General features: G+C 47.0%; 1 protein-coding gene across 2 annotated transcripts; it reads left to right on the forward strand.

Moving 5' to 3' along the window:
• The first annotated feature begins 2,566 nt into the window (after positions 1 to 2,566).
• Positions 2,567 to 17,560, forward strand: RAB14 (RAB14, member RAS oncogene family). Of its 2 annotated transcripts, XM_079324159.1 has the most exons (8): positions 2,567 to 2,810; positions 9,425 to 9,483; positions 10,346 to 10,399; positions 11,819 to 11,996; positions 12,906 to 12,972; positions 13,750 to 13,837; positions 14,150 to 14,180; positions 15,649 to 17,560. In XM_079324159.1, the coding sequence occupies exons 2-8, from the start codon at positions 9,432 to 9,434 to the stop codon at positions 15,824 to 15,826; spliced, it is 648 nt and encodes a 215-aa protein (XP_079180285.1). In that variant the 5' UTR covers positions 2,567 to 2,810; positions 9,425 to 9,431; the 3' UTR covers positions 15,827 to 17,560. The 2 variants fall into 2 exon arrangements, with proteins under 2 accessions (XP_079180285.1, XP_079180286.1); XM_079324160.1 differs by lacking the exons at positions 2,567 to 2,810; positions 9,425 to 9,483; positions 10,346 to 10,399 and adding an exon at positions 11,518 to 11,596.
• The last annotated feature ends 305 nt before the right edge of the window (positions 17,561 to 17,865 follow it).

The following is a 17,865-nucleotide window of genomic DNA, read 5'->3' on the forward strand; positions in this document are numbered from 1 at the left end:
TTGGGATGCCTATTTTACATGAGATGAAGGAACTAAAAAAGATAAAGAAGGAACTTCAAAAAAACAACTTGACCACAGGAACATTTCTACAGACACCACAAAGCTGAAATGGTAAAGGATGAAAGGAGAACTGGGCAACTCAAAAATAAAATACAAGTAAAGACCAGTTAGTCATCTGTGACCAATGCAGTGTTACGTGATCACCTCCCACAGAAGTGGATTTCAAACTAGTTCCTGAAAAATCCCATGTTTCTCCCTTCTGTCTCTGTCTGGAGAAACTTGAGCAAAGCCAGAAGATGAAGTTGGGATTCAGGGGAAGAAGACAGACAGACAAACCTGACTTTGGCTACCTTTTATTGACAGTTTGTGGCCTGACAGTTTAAATTCTGACAGTCTGGCCTGCTTACTGCTGTCTTCAGGGAAAACAGTGTTGCAGATAAAAAATTCTGTTCAATCCCATGCTCTTCATGAGTGCTGATGTATAATTTAACCATATTTAGATTTATTTTCTTACAAGGATGTATTCTAAAGAAGGAAGCAGATCCTACAGATCACTCCATGTAATTTATTTGCAAGGAAGAAAATCCTCAAACCTTCCATCAACTGCATTAACTCTGTCTTTACTATTCCTGGGGTTTGTGGTACAGAAATAAACCCAAGAGCAAGGCTCATGTGACCAGGAAATTTGGATGCTGAGACCTCAGGATGAGACACGTGGAAAAGGCTTTTCAAGAGTGGAATGACCCAGCAGAAATCCACAGGGAAGGGTGGGACTACAGAGGAGGATTCCACCCCTGGCAATTTGGTATTGTTACCAATTTAGTGGGTTTTAATTACTGCTGTTAGGTTCTGCCCAGATGTTCACAATGAACGGGCTGAAGTCAGCCTTTTCTTAATAACTGTTGTGGAAAAGCTGCTGCAGGATTTCCAGCACTCACAAGGACAAAGAACCAAAGAAATGCAGATGCTGTTACTCGATCCTTCCTGCTCGTGTCTTTTGTGAACTTTAAACTCTTGGAGGAATATTTGAGCAGAGCATATAAAAAGGTTCAAAACCAAGAGTTTTGAAGCAAATCTGTATTGCCTTCTGCAGAAAGGAAGGCAGTTTGATATAAAATCTATTTGGGGATTTCAGTTAAAAAGTTGAATTTAACTCACATTTAGGTAATGGCTTTTAATTTTGTTGCAGGTAAGGAACAAAAGTAATTCAATCCCAAAAGTGCTTCTTATTTCACAATTCAAATTCCCCACAAAGCAGACTCCAGATTAAAGTGATTTTCAGAGTGTTTGTGTAAATGGAGCAATATTTGGGCCATCACCAGGGAAGTGGGTATTTTTCAAGTCAGTAAACCAGACTGCAACTGTGTCACAACAGTCAGGTCATTTTCTGTTTAAAGACTCCCTCTCGTGGAAATCATTCTCACTGGCTTGTTTTGACCTATTTTTCTAGTAAAAGTCACTCCATATAAGGTTTTGCAAAACTTGAAAAGGATTTTGTTGCACAGTGTTTTCTGTTTTGAAGTCAGAACCTTGAGAATAACTGACAGCAGTCCTACATCTGTGCTACACTGCTACAGCAGATTTTGTCATTTTCTATTGAATACTGCTTTTTATCACTCAGAGATTTATTTATTTAGTATGTAGATAAAGGGGAAAAAATTCTAACTCTTTTTTTTTTTTTTTTTATCAGTGCTTTTCACTCTGTGAGGTTTCTGCCCAGATAACAAGGGGTGTTATCTACCATGCAGTTTCTCCCTGGTAGAGGTTGAGTAATAATTAGGGGGTGGCTGATTCATGGAAAGCAGAGGATTCCCTGGGTGTTGTTGCACTAAGGAAATGGAATTAGCAATGTCACAGTAATGGAGATGGAAAATGCCCACTCTGGAAAAATATTTCCATAAAAAGTTACGGCAGTGGGGAAACTGCAATTTCAATATTGGACACTGACACACAGCAGAATTTGATGCTTTCCATAATGTGTGGGACTGAAATACAAACCTTATTGGGGACATTTATGGATACAGTTTTAAATCTCCTGAACCACCGATTTATTTTTTGTTTTTGAGTCCCGTGAGCTGTGAGATTTGGGTGGCATGTCGTGCTTTTAGGTATTTAGTATCGCCTACCCCAAGTGTTTAAAAAGCCTTTAATAATAAAATATTAATACTTAATATTTAAAAAATGCAAATGAACAACTTAGAGCACGTCATGGGACACGGCAAAGCACGGGATGATGTTACTGCAGACAGACACGGGGCTCTGCAGCCCCTCAGAGGCGCTGGACTCTGTGCTACAGCCCCGTACCTGCACCATGCCGGGCTGTTCCGGTTCGCACCATTTCCGGGCGGCTCGCTGCCACTTTTCCACGAGGAAAAGCGCGGAAATCCGGGATTTTCCGCGGAGCCGGAGGCCGCGCTCCGCCCTGAGGCGCCGCCGCCACGGCCGCTCCTCCGCCTGAGGGCGCGCGCGCTCCCGCCCCGCCCCGCCCCGCCCCGCGCGCGGCCCCGCCCCGCCCCGCCCCTCCACGCCGGCGCGGTGGGCGGGGCCCCTCCGGACAGCGCCCGCCGTGATTGGCTGCGCCGCGGCGCCCTCGCGCCCACTCTTTGTGCGGCCCCGGCGCCCGTCGAGAGTGGGAGGGGAAACCCCGTGCGAGGGGCGCCGCCATCTTGGCTGCGGGGGTGATGGGGGCGCAGCGGAGCCGCGTCTGAGGCAGCGGAGCGAGCCCGGAGCGAGCCCAGCCACAGAGCCCGCGGGGCACCGGGCACCGCCCGCACAGCCGCGCTGCACCGCTCCCTGAGCCCCGAGCACAGGTACGGGGGGCTGCCAGGCCCGCCCGCCCGGGCCTGCATCGGCAGGCCCCGCGCTGCGCTCCGCCGGGCCGGGCGGACGGGGCGGCTCCCGGCCGGCGGCGCTCCGGGCCGCGGTTCCGTGAGGCGCCGTGCGGGCCCCGCGGGGTGGGGAAGGGGCGGCGGGGCCGGCGGGGGGAGGCTGCGGGCAGGATGGGCCTGTGCTCTGTGTCACCGCCGCCTCCCTCTGCCCCTCCGCGCCGCACGGCGATATTTTTATATCTGTGTTTCTATATCTCCCCCTTACGAGCTGTTGCAGTTGCACGTAGGGTGTGTATGTGTATATTGTGCCGTATATGTGGCCGATGTGCTGCGTTATCTCCACTCTTGTTACATTGTCCTGTGCCCGTCGTGAACTTTGATAGAAAAATGACTTTGAGGGTTGAGGGAAAAGCCACTTCCTAGTTGAGAAAGCAGCGAAAGTATTCTAGGCTGGCTTTTTTTTGGTCAAAGCTTATTTAGGCTTAAACGGTGGGAAATCCTTTTCATTCTCTTCGTTGTTTATTGCCTGTTTGCAGCACACCGAGTGTCTACAACATCTGTAGGTATGAAGTGGAGCTGTGCTGAATTATCTTTGCACTAAAGGCAGCAGAGCAGGGGGTCTGTGGGCAGTGGCTCTGCAGGGTTCTCCTGTGGCCTTTGCTGTGGAAAAGGATAGATCTGCGTTGGGATGTTTTTCAGAGCTAACAGAACTCCTTATTGAACAGGATTCCCAGGTTGGTGGATCCTAAATCATATCAAACCCCAAGTCACCACATCTTTTACAGCAGGCAGATGTTATCCTGTGCAATGTATTGGCTGGGGTTGATTCCTGGCATGGTGTGGACTGAGGGGCTCTTGTGCTTGAGCATTGCTTGGGAATGGGAAGAAAATATGAACCTTGGGGAATTTAATTACTAAATATCGCAATTTAATATGGTTTAGAAAGGAATCTGCTAGCTTCCTGTAGGGATTTAAACATGTCATGAGTCTGAGTGGAAGGAAGAAGTTCCTCTTTTCCTTTTCCATTTTATGAGTAGCAAAAAAAAAAAAAAAAAAAAAAGAGTAGCTCTTGTGAAGGACAGCAGTTTGGAAACAAACCTGTTCTACTGGAGGTACTGGGATGTAAAATGTAAATAATATTTTAAAATTACCTGCTCATTCCTGGGCATCTAATGAAACCTGCTTAAGATTGGTTCTGATTTTGCTCTGTTTTCCGGAAACAGGAGGTAATCTTAGTTAATATTTACCTAAAATGTGTGTTTTCCAAGGTGATGACTCCAGAGTGTTCTGATTTTTTGGAATTACAGAAATCTCTTCTGATTTTGTATGCACTGTCCCAAACTTCTCTGATATCTGCAGACCTTGGTTCTCTTCTGTGAGCAGACACACAACAGGTTGGAGAGTCCTGTAGGAAGAGGAGAGTGGGATAAGTGGGGAAATACAGCTGGATGAAGGAGGGACATGGCAGAAGGTGCTGGAGCTGATGAGGACAGGCAGTGATTAGTTCAGCTCTGCTGCTGGGGTGTGGTTAGGGAGAACTGAGGTGTGCACATATAAATGCAGGAAGTTTAGGAAGCAAAATGGAGTAACTTAATGAAGCAGGATGTGAAACCTGTGCAAGGATAACCAGGACAACGTGGGTGTGAGTGGAGAGCTGGTGAGGAAAGTTGGGAAGTGAAGGTAGTGTGATACATAGCTTTGATTTAAAAAGAAAACCAGAGTTCTGGAGGAAGGAGAAGTGAAGGCCTGTGAAGCTTTTAGAACAACCTCCTAGGCCTCAGGCTGGGTTAAGGTATTTTACATGGTATGGGAATATATCAAGTGTATTTCTTTAAGGACAGCCTGGAAAGGCTCAGCAGGGCCTGCAGGCCTCCTGTGCTCTCAGGGAAAGAGGTGGGAATAACCAGGAAATGCAAAGTGATCCTGGACAGCAGCTCCCAGAGGCTGCTGGGTGATCAGAGACCAGCTCAGCCAAATTTCCTGTCTTGTGCTGATTGGATGCTTTGGTGAAATCCAAGTGGGGGAAGCCAGGGAAGATGACTGTGGAAGTGCTGAGGGATGAGTAAGGAACTGGCCAGCAACAAGTGATGTTGTCAGACAGGTGTGAAGGCTGCAGCAGGCTCTGACACTCCTCAGGGATCAGGCTCAGCAGGGCTTTGCAAAGCCAGGCCTGCAGAAATGGATAAAGCAGAGCAGGGTGGCTGCAGAGCATCATCTGAAGAGGGCTGAGGTGTTGATGTGGTTTGGGAAGACCTGAATGTCCTTGGTGTGTGGAAGCCAGACAAGCACAGTGGAGTGTAATTGTAGCAGACCTCAGAGCTTGCTGTGGGAATTGAGTGCTTGGGTGATGAATTGGTAACAGAGCTGGTGTTACCTTCAGTGTGCTGTGGTCCTACAGGTGACCACACCTGAAGCACTCCCAGGCTGTTTCTAGTAGCCTGCTGCAGTAAGGTACCAGCTGAACCAAATTGTCTGTCTGCTTAAAAAATTCCTTATCAGGGGAAAAGTGCAGTTATGAAATGAAAATTCTACCTCTCTCCAGCTCCTCCCTCTTATCAATCCTAATGTTGTCTGTTAATTAACATCCAAGTAAATCTGCAGCTTCAACTGTGAGAGCTTTTCCTGCTGCACATCCTTGGAGAACAATGCACAGAACACTTGGCTGCCCAGATGGACAACAAAATACCTTCTGCTTCAGAGTGACTAACCAGGGATTCCCTGGCTGCAGGGTGCTGTGCTTTGCAGGGGACCACTAACAACTGGGCAGTGCTGAGTTTAAAGGTGTAATTTTTTCCCCAGGTCTCATCCCTGCACATGGACCATCCATCAGCTGAGGGTATGAACCACAGCAGTGCCTCACAAACCCTCTGCATGCAGCTTCATAACACACCTGCCTCTTGTTGAGCATAAAGATACCACATTTCTCAATGCAAATGATATCCAGTGAAGAGTTAAAACTGTGTCCTTGAGCTGGAAGGAGCTGCACAGGTCTTGCAGAGGCTGGCATCAGTCTGATATTTACAGTTATGTTATTGTGATAAAGAATGTTACAGCAGCGTGCCCAGAACAATCTTATCTCAGGGAGTGCAGATGTAGCTGATACTGGAAATAAGGCTTCAGTGAGATTTCTAAATATCTGTGTGGTGCTTGTTGATTAGAGGAGATGGAGATGTACTGGTGTTTCATTAAGGTAATATTTAACTTTATTTTTTAAAAAAACCCTCTAAGGAAGAAGTTGATACATGGGAAATGGATTTGGCAACACGAATCACTGTAAAATGTCCAGTCTTAATGTAACACAGAAATGAATTGTGTAGGCTTTAAAATGAGCATAAATCTGTGCTTAGTGAGCTGCTCTGGCCAGTGGCCATCCTGCACTAATGCTCTGGGCTCCAGGGCAGCTTTACCTGGGAGAAGGGAGCCAAACCAGAGCTGGCAGACTTTCCTGGAAGAAGGATGGCAGGTAGGCCAAGCTCCCAGACTAAACTTCTGCTTTCTGTGAACAGTAAACTCATGGCTGGTTAACTTTGATGTCCCAGTGCCAGCAGTAGCTGAGGCTGAGCTGTGGATATTTATGTGCAGCTTTCTCAGCCCTGCAGTTCTTGCTCTCCCAAGAGGAAAGCCCCATCCCCCCACATGGGAGTTATTCAGATTCACATGTCTGGAGCAGAGAGGGTGGAGGCAGAACTGGAGTTCCTGCAGATGGGTGATGGCCATCAATGCATCAACCCCCTGCACTGAGATGGAGCTGATAGTTTAGGATTTACTGACCCCAGTTGTGCTCTGTTCTTGTCTGGACTTCCTTCTTTCATCTGCAGTAAATGCTGAGCTGGTCAGTTTTCCAAGGCTGAATTCTCAGCACAGTTTCTGTGTTTAGTTGCATTTTTTTTTTCTTCCTTCAGCACAGAGTCCTTGTGGAGTATCACTTTTATTCCAACATCTGAGTACAGTTTGAATTCCTGCTAATCTTTATTGGAATTTGAGTGTTTAAAAGTGTGTTATTTGGTTGTTTTAGTATTGCTTGGGGTTTTATTTAATTTTTTATTTAAAGGAATCATCTGTTCTCCAGAAAAAAAAATCCTGACCTTTACTAATGGTTTGGAGTATTTCAGAATCTTTCCTGTAATGTGACCCTTGGAATAAATGTAATACTAGTAGTTTGTTTTTTTGTTTTTTTTTTTATTGAAATAGCATAGTTAAGAATTTTTTACTTAGAGGGCATAATGAAAATGGACATATCTCAGCAAGCAGAAACAGTCTGACAAATAAGCAGAGCTCTGTTTAGTAGTGAAGATCTAGTTGAGACTCACTTCAAATTCTGTTTGTGACAGAAGTTCCCAGTTTGTCCATGCTTTAAAAAAAGGAGCTCCTCACTTTCCAGACTGGGATATCAGGATGCATTTCCCTCCTGGCTGGAACAGCAGAGCAGTACATCATTGTTTACCACACAGTGATATCCTAAAGTCATGTGCTCAGAAATGTGAAACTTGCCTGTGTTTGGGAGTACTTGGCATTCCTTGGCCTCCTGGTGCAGGGAAGAAGAGAAAGCTCCTGCAGATTTCATAACCACACAAGTGGTTGGTTCCCTGTCCTGGAGTTCATGGTGCTGCCTGGGGTTTTTAACAGAATAAATTCCTGGATATTTCCATCCTCAGAATGCACAGGAGATCTCTGGTTCTCTTGGTGTTTTATGACTCTAACATCCAGCTGTTTTCTGTGGAGAACAGGAAGGTCCTGCTCTCCTTCTGAAGTACTTGCATGTAGAAATCAGGTTTTTCAAGCTCTCTTATGCTTGCAGTTACCTGAAGCCCCCCAGTTCAGCCCTGTGTGCCATCAGGTGGGGCTGAGCTGTGAGTGTGGAGCTCAGCAAGGAGGTGCCAGGTGAAGGGTCCTGCAGGAACACGTGCCTTGTCTGTGCAGTTTACTGTGCTGGCACATGCTGGAGAAGAAAAAGAACATAATGTGTGAAGATGTTCAGAAAGCTTGAAGGACTGGATGTTTCCACAGTGATACATTCATTTGGAACTCAATATGGAGCAGTGACTTGTCTTTATTTACTGCTGTTGAAAATAACCCGTGCACTTGTTGAAGCTGCTACTGTAACTCTGGAATCTTCCAGGAAACAAGGCAGTAAAGCTGCTGGCTTGCTTGGTGAATTAGTGTCCAAATGGTCACTTTATTTCCTACCTTGGAATAAAGTTGGTTAAGTAAACAGTGTGTGTCTCTGTAGGGCTTAGCAGAGGTGCTTTGGGCTAGGAGGAGAGAGTGTTTCCATGTCCTGGGCCAGGCCTGGAGGGAGGATGAGGTGCAGAGCAGTGCCTGGCACTCAGCAAACCCTCTGAGCTGCTCTGGGAGTCATTCCCCTCCCAGGGCTAGATAAGCATGTTTGCCTCAAATCTCAGCCCTGGGAAGCAGAGGCTGCTGCCTCTGTGCTGGCAATGAGATTTGGTCACCTTGCTTATGACTGCAGTTCACTGAGAGGGATTCATTGTGGTTCAAGGAACAGTACTTTGCTTTTGAGAAAGTCTCAGGCCTGTAAACTTTTCTCTGTGTGTATTTCTTTCCAGTATTGGTTTCATTTGTCATGTGAATGACACATGACCTAATGAAAGTCTTTCTAGGCTCCAGCAGTGTTCCTTGTAAGGAGTACCATGTGTTTGTAATGGCTGGCTAGCTGCCCTGCAGGAACAGCAAGGGAAGTGCTGGATTCCTGCTAGAAATTTCCCACTTCTTAACTGCTCAGTGGATCCAGTTTAACTTAAAGCCTGGGACAAAAGCAGGCATTTCCCATCTTCAGTGTTGGCTGGCAACATCTGGCCCTTACAGCTGTGTAATCCTGCCTGAGTCTTAGTTACCAAGTCAGCTTTTACTCCTTGCACATTTAAACATCCAAACCCATTCTAATTCCCTCTACACTTAGGAAAATTCTGGAATGTTAGAAATACTTTGCTTTTAAAAAAGAGAAACCACTCAGCAGCCTTGCTGTAACACTGCTGTGCTGACAAAGCCACAGAGATGTGAACCAACTTCCTGAACATCTGATTTGTGGCTGACACCACTTTTCCCACATGGACAAGCAGCACCAGGCCCCACTTAGGGCCACTCCAGCATTCTTTGAAACCTTAGCTGTTTGCTGCACTGCTTCCTTTGTTGCTGGTGCAAGTCTCAGAAGTGTGAGGTAATAGTTCCAACTTGCTGGTTTTGTTAAATCTCTCCAGATTTTGTGCTGGATCAGATTTGATTTTGGGTTTGTACATCAGCTCTTTGGCGGTGAGTGCTGGTCTGGCAGGGACTGTGCAGAGCAAGGAGGGACTGAGCTTTTAACAGCTTTAAGTCTTTCTGGATAAAATTGATTATCAGTACTACCCTGGAGTGTGTTTCTGCTTAGAGGCCTTGACAGGGGCTCAGAGCAAACAATGGGGAACTTTGCTGGCTGGCTGTGCCACTAATTCAGTGGCTGTGGGGAACTGCACAAAGGGGTGGTTGGGGGAGAGAGGAAGAGGAGGATTTTTTTGTTTATGTGAACTAAACTGGATAAATTTGGTCTCCTTGAGGGAACAAATATCAGTTCTGACATGTTCTATTTTTTATTTTAGTGCCACAATGGCAACTGCACCTTACAACTATTCCTACATCTTTAAGTACATCATTATTGGTAAGTACCAGTGGGCTCTGAGCCCTGTGTTTCTGTGTGGACACATGAGAAGCTGTGGCTGTGCCATGCTGCTTTCAGCTCCCCACAGGTCACCACACTTCTCTACAGCTTTAGATTTACTGGAGCATTTTGCATCATTAATCTCAAAGGTTTTAGAATTTATGTTGAAGACACAAGTGCTGATTGGAAACCATTGCACGAGGCTCATAAACTTCTGTCAGGCTGTATTTTTGTGTTTAAATGTTGCCTTTAGCTCCAGCTTCCTTGGCTGCTTAGTCAGGGACTAAGGGATTGTATTTATTGCTGTCCTGGAAGAACTGGTCTTGCTGTTAATTGTTTAATTGTTAATGACCTTGTGTAGGTGTAAATGATCTGCAGTGTTATTGTGCAGGTTTGTAAGTCAGGCTGCTGTGACAGCCTCAGCCTCTGGAAAAGTTGGTTCTTAAAAAATCTTGCTGTGTCTCACTCTTGGCATTGTGCAAGAGGATCAGTGGATATGAAGCAATTTCTTGAGATGTTCTGGGTGGCTGTCAGTATATTTGTTCTTACCACAGCAAGACAGGAGCAAACACCAAGTACATTTTACATTTCAGTTTCTTCAGCTGTACTTTTTGTAACCTTGTGAAGTACAGTTATAAAATCAGTAATACAAATTAACTTATTTCTTGAATCTTCTGCTCTTGCTTGCAAGCTGTACCTGTAAGCCAAGCTTTAGTGGCAAAGTTGATAAATTTGAGGATGTAGCCAGGGATAGAACACTGCCCATCTGACCTGAGAAATGAATGTCTCTGTACCATTTGTTGTGTAGGAGGAAGAAAATGTGCTTCTTGCAACAATGATTTAACTATTCTTTCTGTAACAGGGGACATGGGTGTAGGAAAGTCCTGTTTGCTTCATCAATTCACAGAAAAGAAGTGTGAGTATCATTTCAGTTCATGATGTTTATTCTAACTGGCATTTTCATCTCTTTTCCCTGCCTGTTTCCATCATGCATGAGCTCTTTTTGGTGTCTGTCTTACTCTGTATGAGTTTGGATTGTACTGGGTCACATTTTTTGTTTGACTTCAGCAGATGCAGAAACAAATATTGATGTAGTTATGGCATAATATGCTCCAGCCACTCCTGCCTGTGAGGAGTGGGAGGACTGGATCTGATTTTACAGCTTTTCTGTAGGTTTTGATGTGGACAAAGAGAAATTTCTTGTCTGAACTTTGCATGTTTTCAATATTGGTGTAGCTTGATCACAAGCAGTTGGAGTTTTTAGTGCTGTTAAGGAGTTCAAAAGGAAAAAAAAAAGGAATACTTATTCTTTGAGTCCTTGTTTGCAGCCTTAAGCAGCCCTGCAGGACACCTGGCCTGCCCTGGGTGATGGTGTTCAGGGCTTGCTGCAGCTGAAACATTTTCTCCTGTATGGTATCATCACTAATTAAGAATTAGCTTCAGTTCCTCCTGCTGTGTTGCACTGGGGTTTGCAGCACTCAGTGAGTAAATCTGCAGGTATTCCTCAGTGCAGGCATCACCATGTGCTGCTTGAGATGTGGTAACAAGTGGGCAGGAGCTGCAGTTAAAATATTTCTTTTGCAGTAGAAATAGGAATTTCTGACTGTTGTTTTGAATGAAAATGCAGGATCAGCCAGTTATTTAAATGCCATTTTGCACATGGTCAAATTGTCATGAGGAGAATGTTCTGTCAGCACCAAGCCAAAGCAGTACAACCAAACTAACCAAACACCTCTGCTATGAGCCTGCCCCTAACTCTAGGTAGCCTGAGTAGGTTCTCATCCTGTCTGATTTCCTTCATCTTCCTCAAAAATGAGCTTATTAACATGAGTTTATCATAATTAGAAAGTGCCTTTTTGGATTTGATTTGGTGTGTTTGTAGCTACTTATGAAACTGGCATTTTCTTGGACAGTCATGCTATTGCCCTGCCTGAACCAACCTGGGTATTTGTTTTTGAAGATGTGACAGACTTTTTTACTGTATCTTTCTTGGTAATTTCCTAAAAATTATCTTTTCCTACTGCATTAAAATAGTTAACCTTCTGCAAGGATATGCTGGGAATCAGCTGACTTGGTACCTTCTGATATGTATGGCCAAAGAGCAGCAGAGAAGGCAAGGAATTTTCTAACTGTTTTTAAAACTAACAGCAGCTCAGGAAATACAGCATTTTATTTCTGGTTAAGTGGTACACTTGGAGAACTGTAGCTGTATAAATGCTTTTTTAGAGACTGAAAATCTAGTGAAGATAACTGAAAAGTTGTGGTAGTCATATTTTTGCAGCAAGGAAACCTTGTCCTAGGAAGATCTGACCTTTGCTCTTATTTTTCATGACAGTTATGGCAGACTGTCCCCACACAATTGGTGTTGAATTTGGCACAAGAATAATTGAAGTTAGTGGCCAAAAAATTAAACTACAGATTTGGGATACAGCAGGACAAGAGAGATTCAGGGCTGTCACACGAAGCTACTACAGAGGAGCAGCAGGAGCTCTCATGGTCTACGACATCACCAGGTAAGGGCAGCAGAGCTCTGGGGTGCACAGCCCTGCAGGCACTGTGCCCTGACTCTGTGTGAGTCAGGATGAGCAGCATCCTCCTGTCATACCTGCCACACCTTCTCTAAACATCCCAGTGCTTGAAAAGCTGCAGGTGAGACACTGGGGATGATGTGAGTGGCTTTTCTTGGCAAATCTCACTGCTGCTGAGCCTGAGGAGTTTGGATTTCAGGCTGTTTTAAAGAACTGGCTCTGTGCTAAGAATCTGCCCTTCAGCACGTGGGTGTTGCTGCTGTGGAGGCAGTGGCAGGGCTGTCAGTGTGCTGCAGTGAAGGGCAGAACTGTGTGGGGACAGAGAGCCTGGCCTCAGCCCCAGCCCCAGCCTGGCACTGCACAGGAGCCTTCCTGCCTTCCTCTGGAGGGGACAGCTAAAGATGCTGCTCAAACATGCAGAGCTGCAACATGAAATACTTTTGCTTTCACACATCTCTCATCTTCCTCTGGGGCTGTTCTTGATATTCTTCAGGCACCTCTTTGTTTTTTCCTGCATATGTAGGTGTATTTCCTGTTTGTGTAAATCTTGGGTAAAACATGACCTTCTGCAGTTTGCTGCTGAGGTGCTGTTCTGCTGCACTGTGTTCTGTAAGAGTGTTTGACAGGAAACCCTTTAATGTGTTCTGTACAGAACAGCATCAGCCTTGTCTGCATGCAGGGCTGTGGGAGTTGCTCTGGCTTTCCAGTGGCAGTGTAAGAGCTGCTCCAGGGGTTTAAGGTTGACTCAGATTTGTGCTCTGAGTCCACACTGCTGCTGTCTTGAGGTGGGGAGAACAGGGATGATGGATGTTGCTGTGTTTGGATGCTGACTGTGCTGTTGGCACCTAAATATTTTATAAAAGGCTAAAAGTGTCCTGTCCTGATTCTTTGCAGAAGAAGTACATATAATCACTTAAGCAGCTGGCTGACAGATGCAAGGAACCTCACCAATCCAAATACTGTAAGTTGGACTTCATTTAGCTTAAAAGCAAGATTGCTTCTCCCTGAGCAAGAGTGGGAGGCTCAGGCCAAAGCACTGCAGTGGTCTCTGCAAGAGCTGCCTGTGTTTTCTGCACTGCACTTGCAGAGTGCAGTGTTCACTTCCCTGCTGCAGCTGGAGCAAAAGGGATTCCTCTAAGAGTCTCCTTGTGCCAGTCACCTTCCAAGTCTGTTTGAAGTAGTTGGAGACAAAACTGGACCAACCTTGACTTGTGTTACTCCTTGCTTTGTGTCAGTAATGAGGTGAATGCTGTCCTTAGGCTGGAATGTAAATTGGATCTCCAGCAAAAACTGACCAGGTTTTGTGGAGGAAGATCCTTCTGGGTGTCTCTGCCCATGCCACAGAGCTCTTGTTCTTCAGCCTGTCCCTGAATGCCTCTAAAATACTTTAGCACCAAACTGATGAGAAAACTCTATAAGATTCTGTCTGCATCAGCAGCTGATTAAACAAATACAAGAAGTGGCTCAGGGTCCAGCTCTCATGAGCAAAGAGCAGCACCACTGCTTTTTAGGGGCTCATCTCATGAGGACACCCTAAAGCCCTGCAAAGTGACAGCTGGAGATGCTGTTCCTGCTTTCCCAGAGGGGGAAATGCTAGAGCAGAGTTCTGAGGGAGCATGGCTGCTGTAGATAACCTACTCTGCATATTTGGTTTTTTGAAAGTCTCATTAATAATGAAGGTGGCAGTGCAAAGGCTCCTGAGCTTTTTCCCAGACTAACTTTGTCTCTCCTGACCCAGGTGATAATCCTCATAGGAAACAAAGCAGACCTGGAAGCACAGAGGGATGTTACATATGAAGAAGCCAAACAATTTGCTGAAGAAAATGGTGTGTTATTTTTCTCTTGAGCTGGTTCTTTCCTACAAGATAGTGATATTAAAGTGAATCCTCAGCATTGATAGCTGCAAGCTTACACTTCCAGAGTCATGGAATTGTATGTACAAACTCCTGCTGTGCCTCAGGTAGTCTGATAACTGTGTAGTTCTAGAAATCAGCTTGTGTTCATGCCTTAACATAGTCACAAAAGTTGTTTAGTGCTAAAATAATGTCTTGCATGTAATGGGAAGGTTGTGATGTGTCTGACTTTGGGCTCTTTGAGGTGTGTTGTGTACTGACTGTTAAACCTCTGTCTCTGAACAGGTTTATTGTTCCTTGAAGCAAGTGCAAAAACGTAAGTGACTTTGGCTGTGGTAGTGTTCAGATTGGTCTGTTTGCTGTGAATTGAAAGTAGCTTGGAACTGAGACCTCTGGCTGCATTTCAGGCAAAGACTGGTTGAATTCAAATGAACTGATTTGGATTTCAGGCCTTATTTGAGTGTGGAATGTGTTCAGTGTGTAAAGGGTTTCTTCCTGTGGGTGTTGAGAGCTGCAGCTTTGGTCTGTAGGCCATGAGCAGCCCCTCCAGTAAGTGCAGAATTGCTGAGCCATGCTTGGGGCTGGCTGTGGCACAGGGGGGCAGATCTCCAGGGCCACCAGGAAATGTGGCTCCACTGGCACTTGTCAGAACAGAACTTTGTAACAAAAGGAGGTTTTGATCCGTGGTGGCTCAGTTGTCATTACTTCTGTCAGAACTGTCCTGTGCCCATGGCTCGATGCCTTGGCTGATTTTCTCCTCAGTGCTTTGGCACATGTTCCTTGTTTTGGCTGCTCCTGGGATGGGGGTGGTGGCCAGGGGGGCAGTTGCCTGTGCAGGGGGGCAGTTGCCTGTGCAGGGGGGCAGTTGCCTGTGCAGGGGGGCAGTTGCCTGTGCAGGGAGGGAGTTGCCTGTGCAGGGGGGCAGTTGCCTGTGCAGGGAGGCAGTTGCCTGTGCAGGGGGGCAGTTGCCTGTGCAGGGGGGCAGTTGCCTGTGCAGGGGGGCAGTTGCCTGTGCAGGGGGGCAGTTGCCTGTGCAGGGAGGGAGTTGCCTGTGCAGGGGGGCAGTTGCCTGTGCAGGGAGGCAGTTGCCTGTGCAGGGGGGGAGTTGCCTGTGCAGGGGGGGAGTTGCCTGTGCAGGGGGGGAGTTGCCTGTGCAGGGGGGGAGTTGCCTGTGCAGGGAGGCAGTTGCCTGTGCAGGGGGGCAGTTGCCTGTGCAGGGAGGCAGTTGCCTGTGCAGGGGGGGAGTTGCCTGTGCAGGGGGGCAGTTGCCTGTGCAGGGAGGCAGTTGCCTGTGCAGGGGGGGAGTTGCCTGTGCAGGGGGGGAGTTGCCTGTGCAGAGGGGCAGTTGCCTGTGCAGGGGGGGAGTTGCCTGTGCAGGGGGGCAGTTGCCTGTGCAGGGGGGCAGTTGCCTGTGCAGGGGGGCAGTTGCCTGTGCAGGGGAGGAGTTGCCTGTGCAGGGAGGCAGTTGCCTGTGCAGGGGGGCAGTTGCCTGTGCAGGGGGGGAGTTGCCTGTGCAGGGGGGGAGTTGCCTGTGCAGGGGGGGAGTTGCCTGTGCAGGGGGGCAGTTGCCTGTTCAGGGAGGCAGTTGCCTGTGCAGGGGGGGAGTTGCCTGTGCAGGGAGGCAGTTGCCTGTGCAGGGGGGGAGTTGCCTGTTCAGGGAGGCAGTTGCCTGGCCAGGGCTGGGCTGTTGGGCTGAGAAGAGGACAGGACAGTGCCTGCCAGCTGCCAGGGCAGTGCCTGCCCACCCAGGAGCAGCCCCACTAACCCCTGCTGCTCTCTTGCAGTGGAGAGAACGTGGAGGATGCTTTCCTGGAGGCTGCCAAGAAAATCTACCAGAACATCCAAGACGGGAGCCTGGACCTGAACGCGGCCGAGTCGGGCGTGCAGCACAAACCGTCAGCGCCGCAGGGGGGGCGGCTAACCAGCGAACCCCAGCCCCAGAGGGAAGGCTGTGGCTGCTAGTGACCCCCCGTGCTCCTCCTGACCCCTCACCTCTGGCTCTAGGGAGTGGTGCTTTTGACCGCTTCCCCATCTTCTGTACATCTTACTGGGTTTAATTAAAACTCTGAGACAAGTTTAACACAGTACTAAACTGCTAAACAACTTTAGATGTAATCAGGTTATCAAAGGCAAGTAGAGTAATAAAACCTCTCCTGCATGGTAAATCTAGAAGTTTTTTTTTTTTTTTCCTTGATTGTCCTTGTGATAGTGTCACCGATACATAATTTAAACTGAGCACTGATGCTGGACTCCTGATTTTACACTTTCGCAGGGCTTTGTCTTGTATGGTTTATTTTATGGTTCTTTGGCCTTTCTTCCCCACCTCTAACTGTTCGAGCTGTCAGTAGTAAAGGATGAGTTTTTGCTGTGAAATGACTTCTGATGGTAGCGAGGGGCTCTGTAATGATGTGCTTTTGTTGGAAGAATTCCCTGTGGGATGTGCTGGGGTCGGGGTGGCGCAGGGAAGTGATCTGTTCATTCTTGTGCTCAATAGCTTTACGTCATTTTTTTTTGCCACTTTTATCCTTTACCTTTGTTAACAGAACGTAAATATGTATAAAATTTGAAGGAACTGAGCTAACAGTTAAATACATCCTGTGTATATGATTTTAATGAAGAAAATGATGCCTGGCATTCGAGCAGTGTGTAAGAACCCCCCGTTTGTACAGTCTGAGCTCTCTGTGCCCCCGTGGCAGCACAGCCCAGCTGGGGCTGCAGCTGCTGGCTGGCACTCATGGGGTCCCCAGGTGCTGGGGACACAGACATTAACACTAGTGGGGTGTGGCTCTCATTCTGCACTGTGCAATGCTCCCCTCTGCACTCAGCAGTGTCTGCCTGCTCTCTCTGGCATTCTCGCACACCTCCTGCTTTTGTACTGTACCTTTGGGGCTGGGCAGAGGCTGAACTGCACAGTTGGAACAACATCTGCTCTCTAGGGATTTTTAACTACTCTTGTATTTTTTAACAGTGCTGTGTGAGGGGGTTTTTTTAAGGGTTTTGCTTAAGGATGTCCTTCCTGGGGTGGCACAGCCTGGCCTGTGTGTGAGGGGTGTCACGTGGTGACCCTGCCTGTGGGGCTGTTGCTGCACTCTGTGGGGTTTTACTGTGGCTCCTTGTGTAGCTTCACTTGGAAAACATCACAAGGTTTAAAAATGGAAGGGGGTAAGTGCTTAACCACAATCCAGTGTCTCACTTCAGGCTTACTGCAGTTTCAAATACAAAGTAGTCTGAAAATCCCTCTCTAGACACTAAAACTACAATGTTCAGACTTGTAAGTAACCAGTGGTACCAGAGTATTGTACAGTCAATGTTAAATAAAAGCCAAAACTGGAATGTGCAGACAGTAGGATTTGGGTAACTCATGTGCTGTCCCTTTGTTTGTCTGGTTAGTCCTTTTTTAACTCCTGTTCCTTAGTAGATGGGTATGTTCAAGATCTCCAGCTCCTGCATCCTGCTTAACCCAAGGCTGCACCAGGGTTTGCCCAGGGACCACGACCTGCTGCTGATGTGAAGTCAGTGTTGTAATGACTACAGCTTGTTGAGGTGCAATACCTGTACTCCCAGAGTAAGTTACAGTAGGTCTTATTGTTTCTGTCACAGAAAGGATCTGTTTGGACTGCTGTACTCCTCATTTGATGTAACAATGCTATTAATCTAAATATTTGTAAATAAAGTACCTGTATCTAGATAAACCTCCCTGCTGTGTGTTACTTGCTCTGGCACTGCTGAGGGGGGAAGAGCTCCTTGGAGTGCTGGGATTTGCACTCAGCCTTCACAGGTACAAACTTCACAGGGTTTCCCAGAGGAATCTGCCAGTGGTTGCCAGAGCTGCTCTCTGAGGGAAGCAGGGCTGGGTGGTGTTTGTTGCAGTGAACTCTGACAATGGCTGCATAGAAAAATGTTATCTTTAATGAGGATGAGAAAGGGCAAGGCTGCCAAAGGGTGGGGAGGGCTGGGACAATCCCTGCACAGCCACTGGCCTGTGCCTTGTCCTGCTGCCT

This window comes from Erithacus rubecula (genome assembly GCF_903797595.1).
Source record: "Erithacus rubecula genome assembly, chromosome: 21".
NCBI classification, from domain to species: domain Eukaryota; kingdom Metazoa; phylum Chordata; class Aves; order Passeriformes; family Muscicapidae; genus Erithacus; species Erithacus rubecula.

Excerpts from the sequence above, each read along its gene's own strand:
- RAB14 (XM_079324159.1), top strand. The coding sequence starts at position 9,432 with ATGGCAACTGCACCTTACAACTATTCCTACATCTTTAAGTACATCATT. Across the intron at positions 12,973-13,749 it reads ACCTCACCAATCCAAATACT|GTGATAATCCTCATAGGAAA; the intron begins GTAAGTTGGACT and ends CTCCTGACCCAG. Across the intron at positions 13,838-14,149 it reads ACAATTTGCTGAAGAAAATG|GTTTATTGTTCCTTGAAGCA; the intron begins GTGTGTTATTTT and ends GTCTCTGAACAG.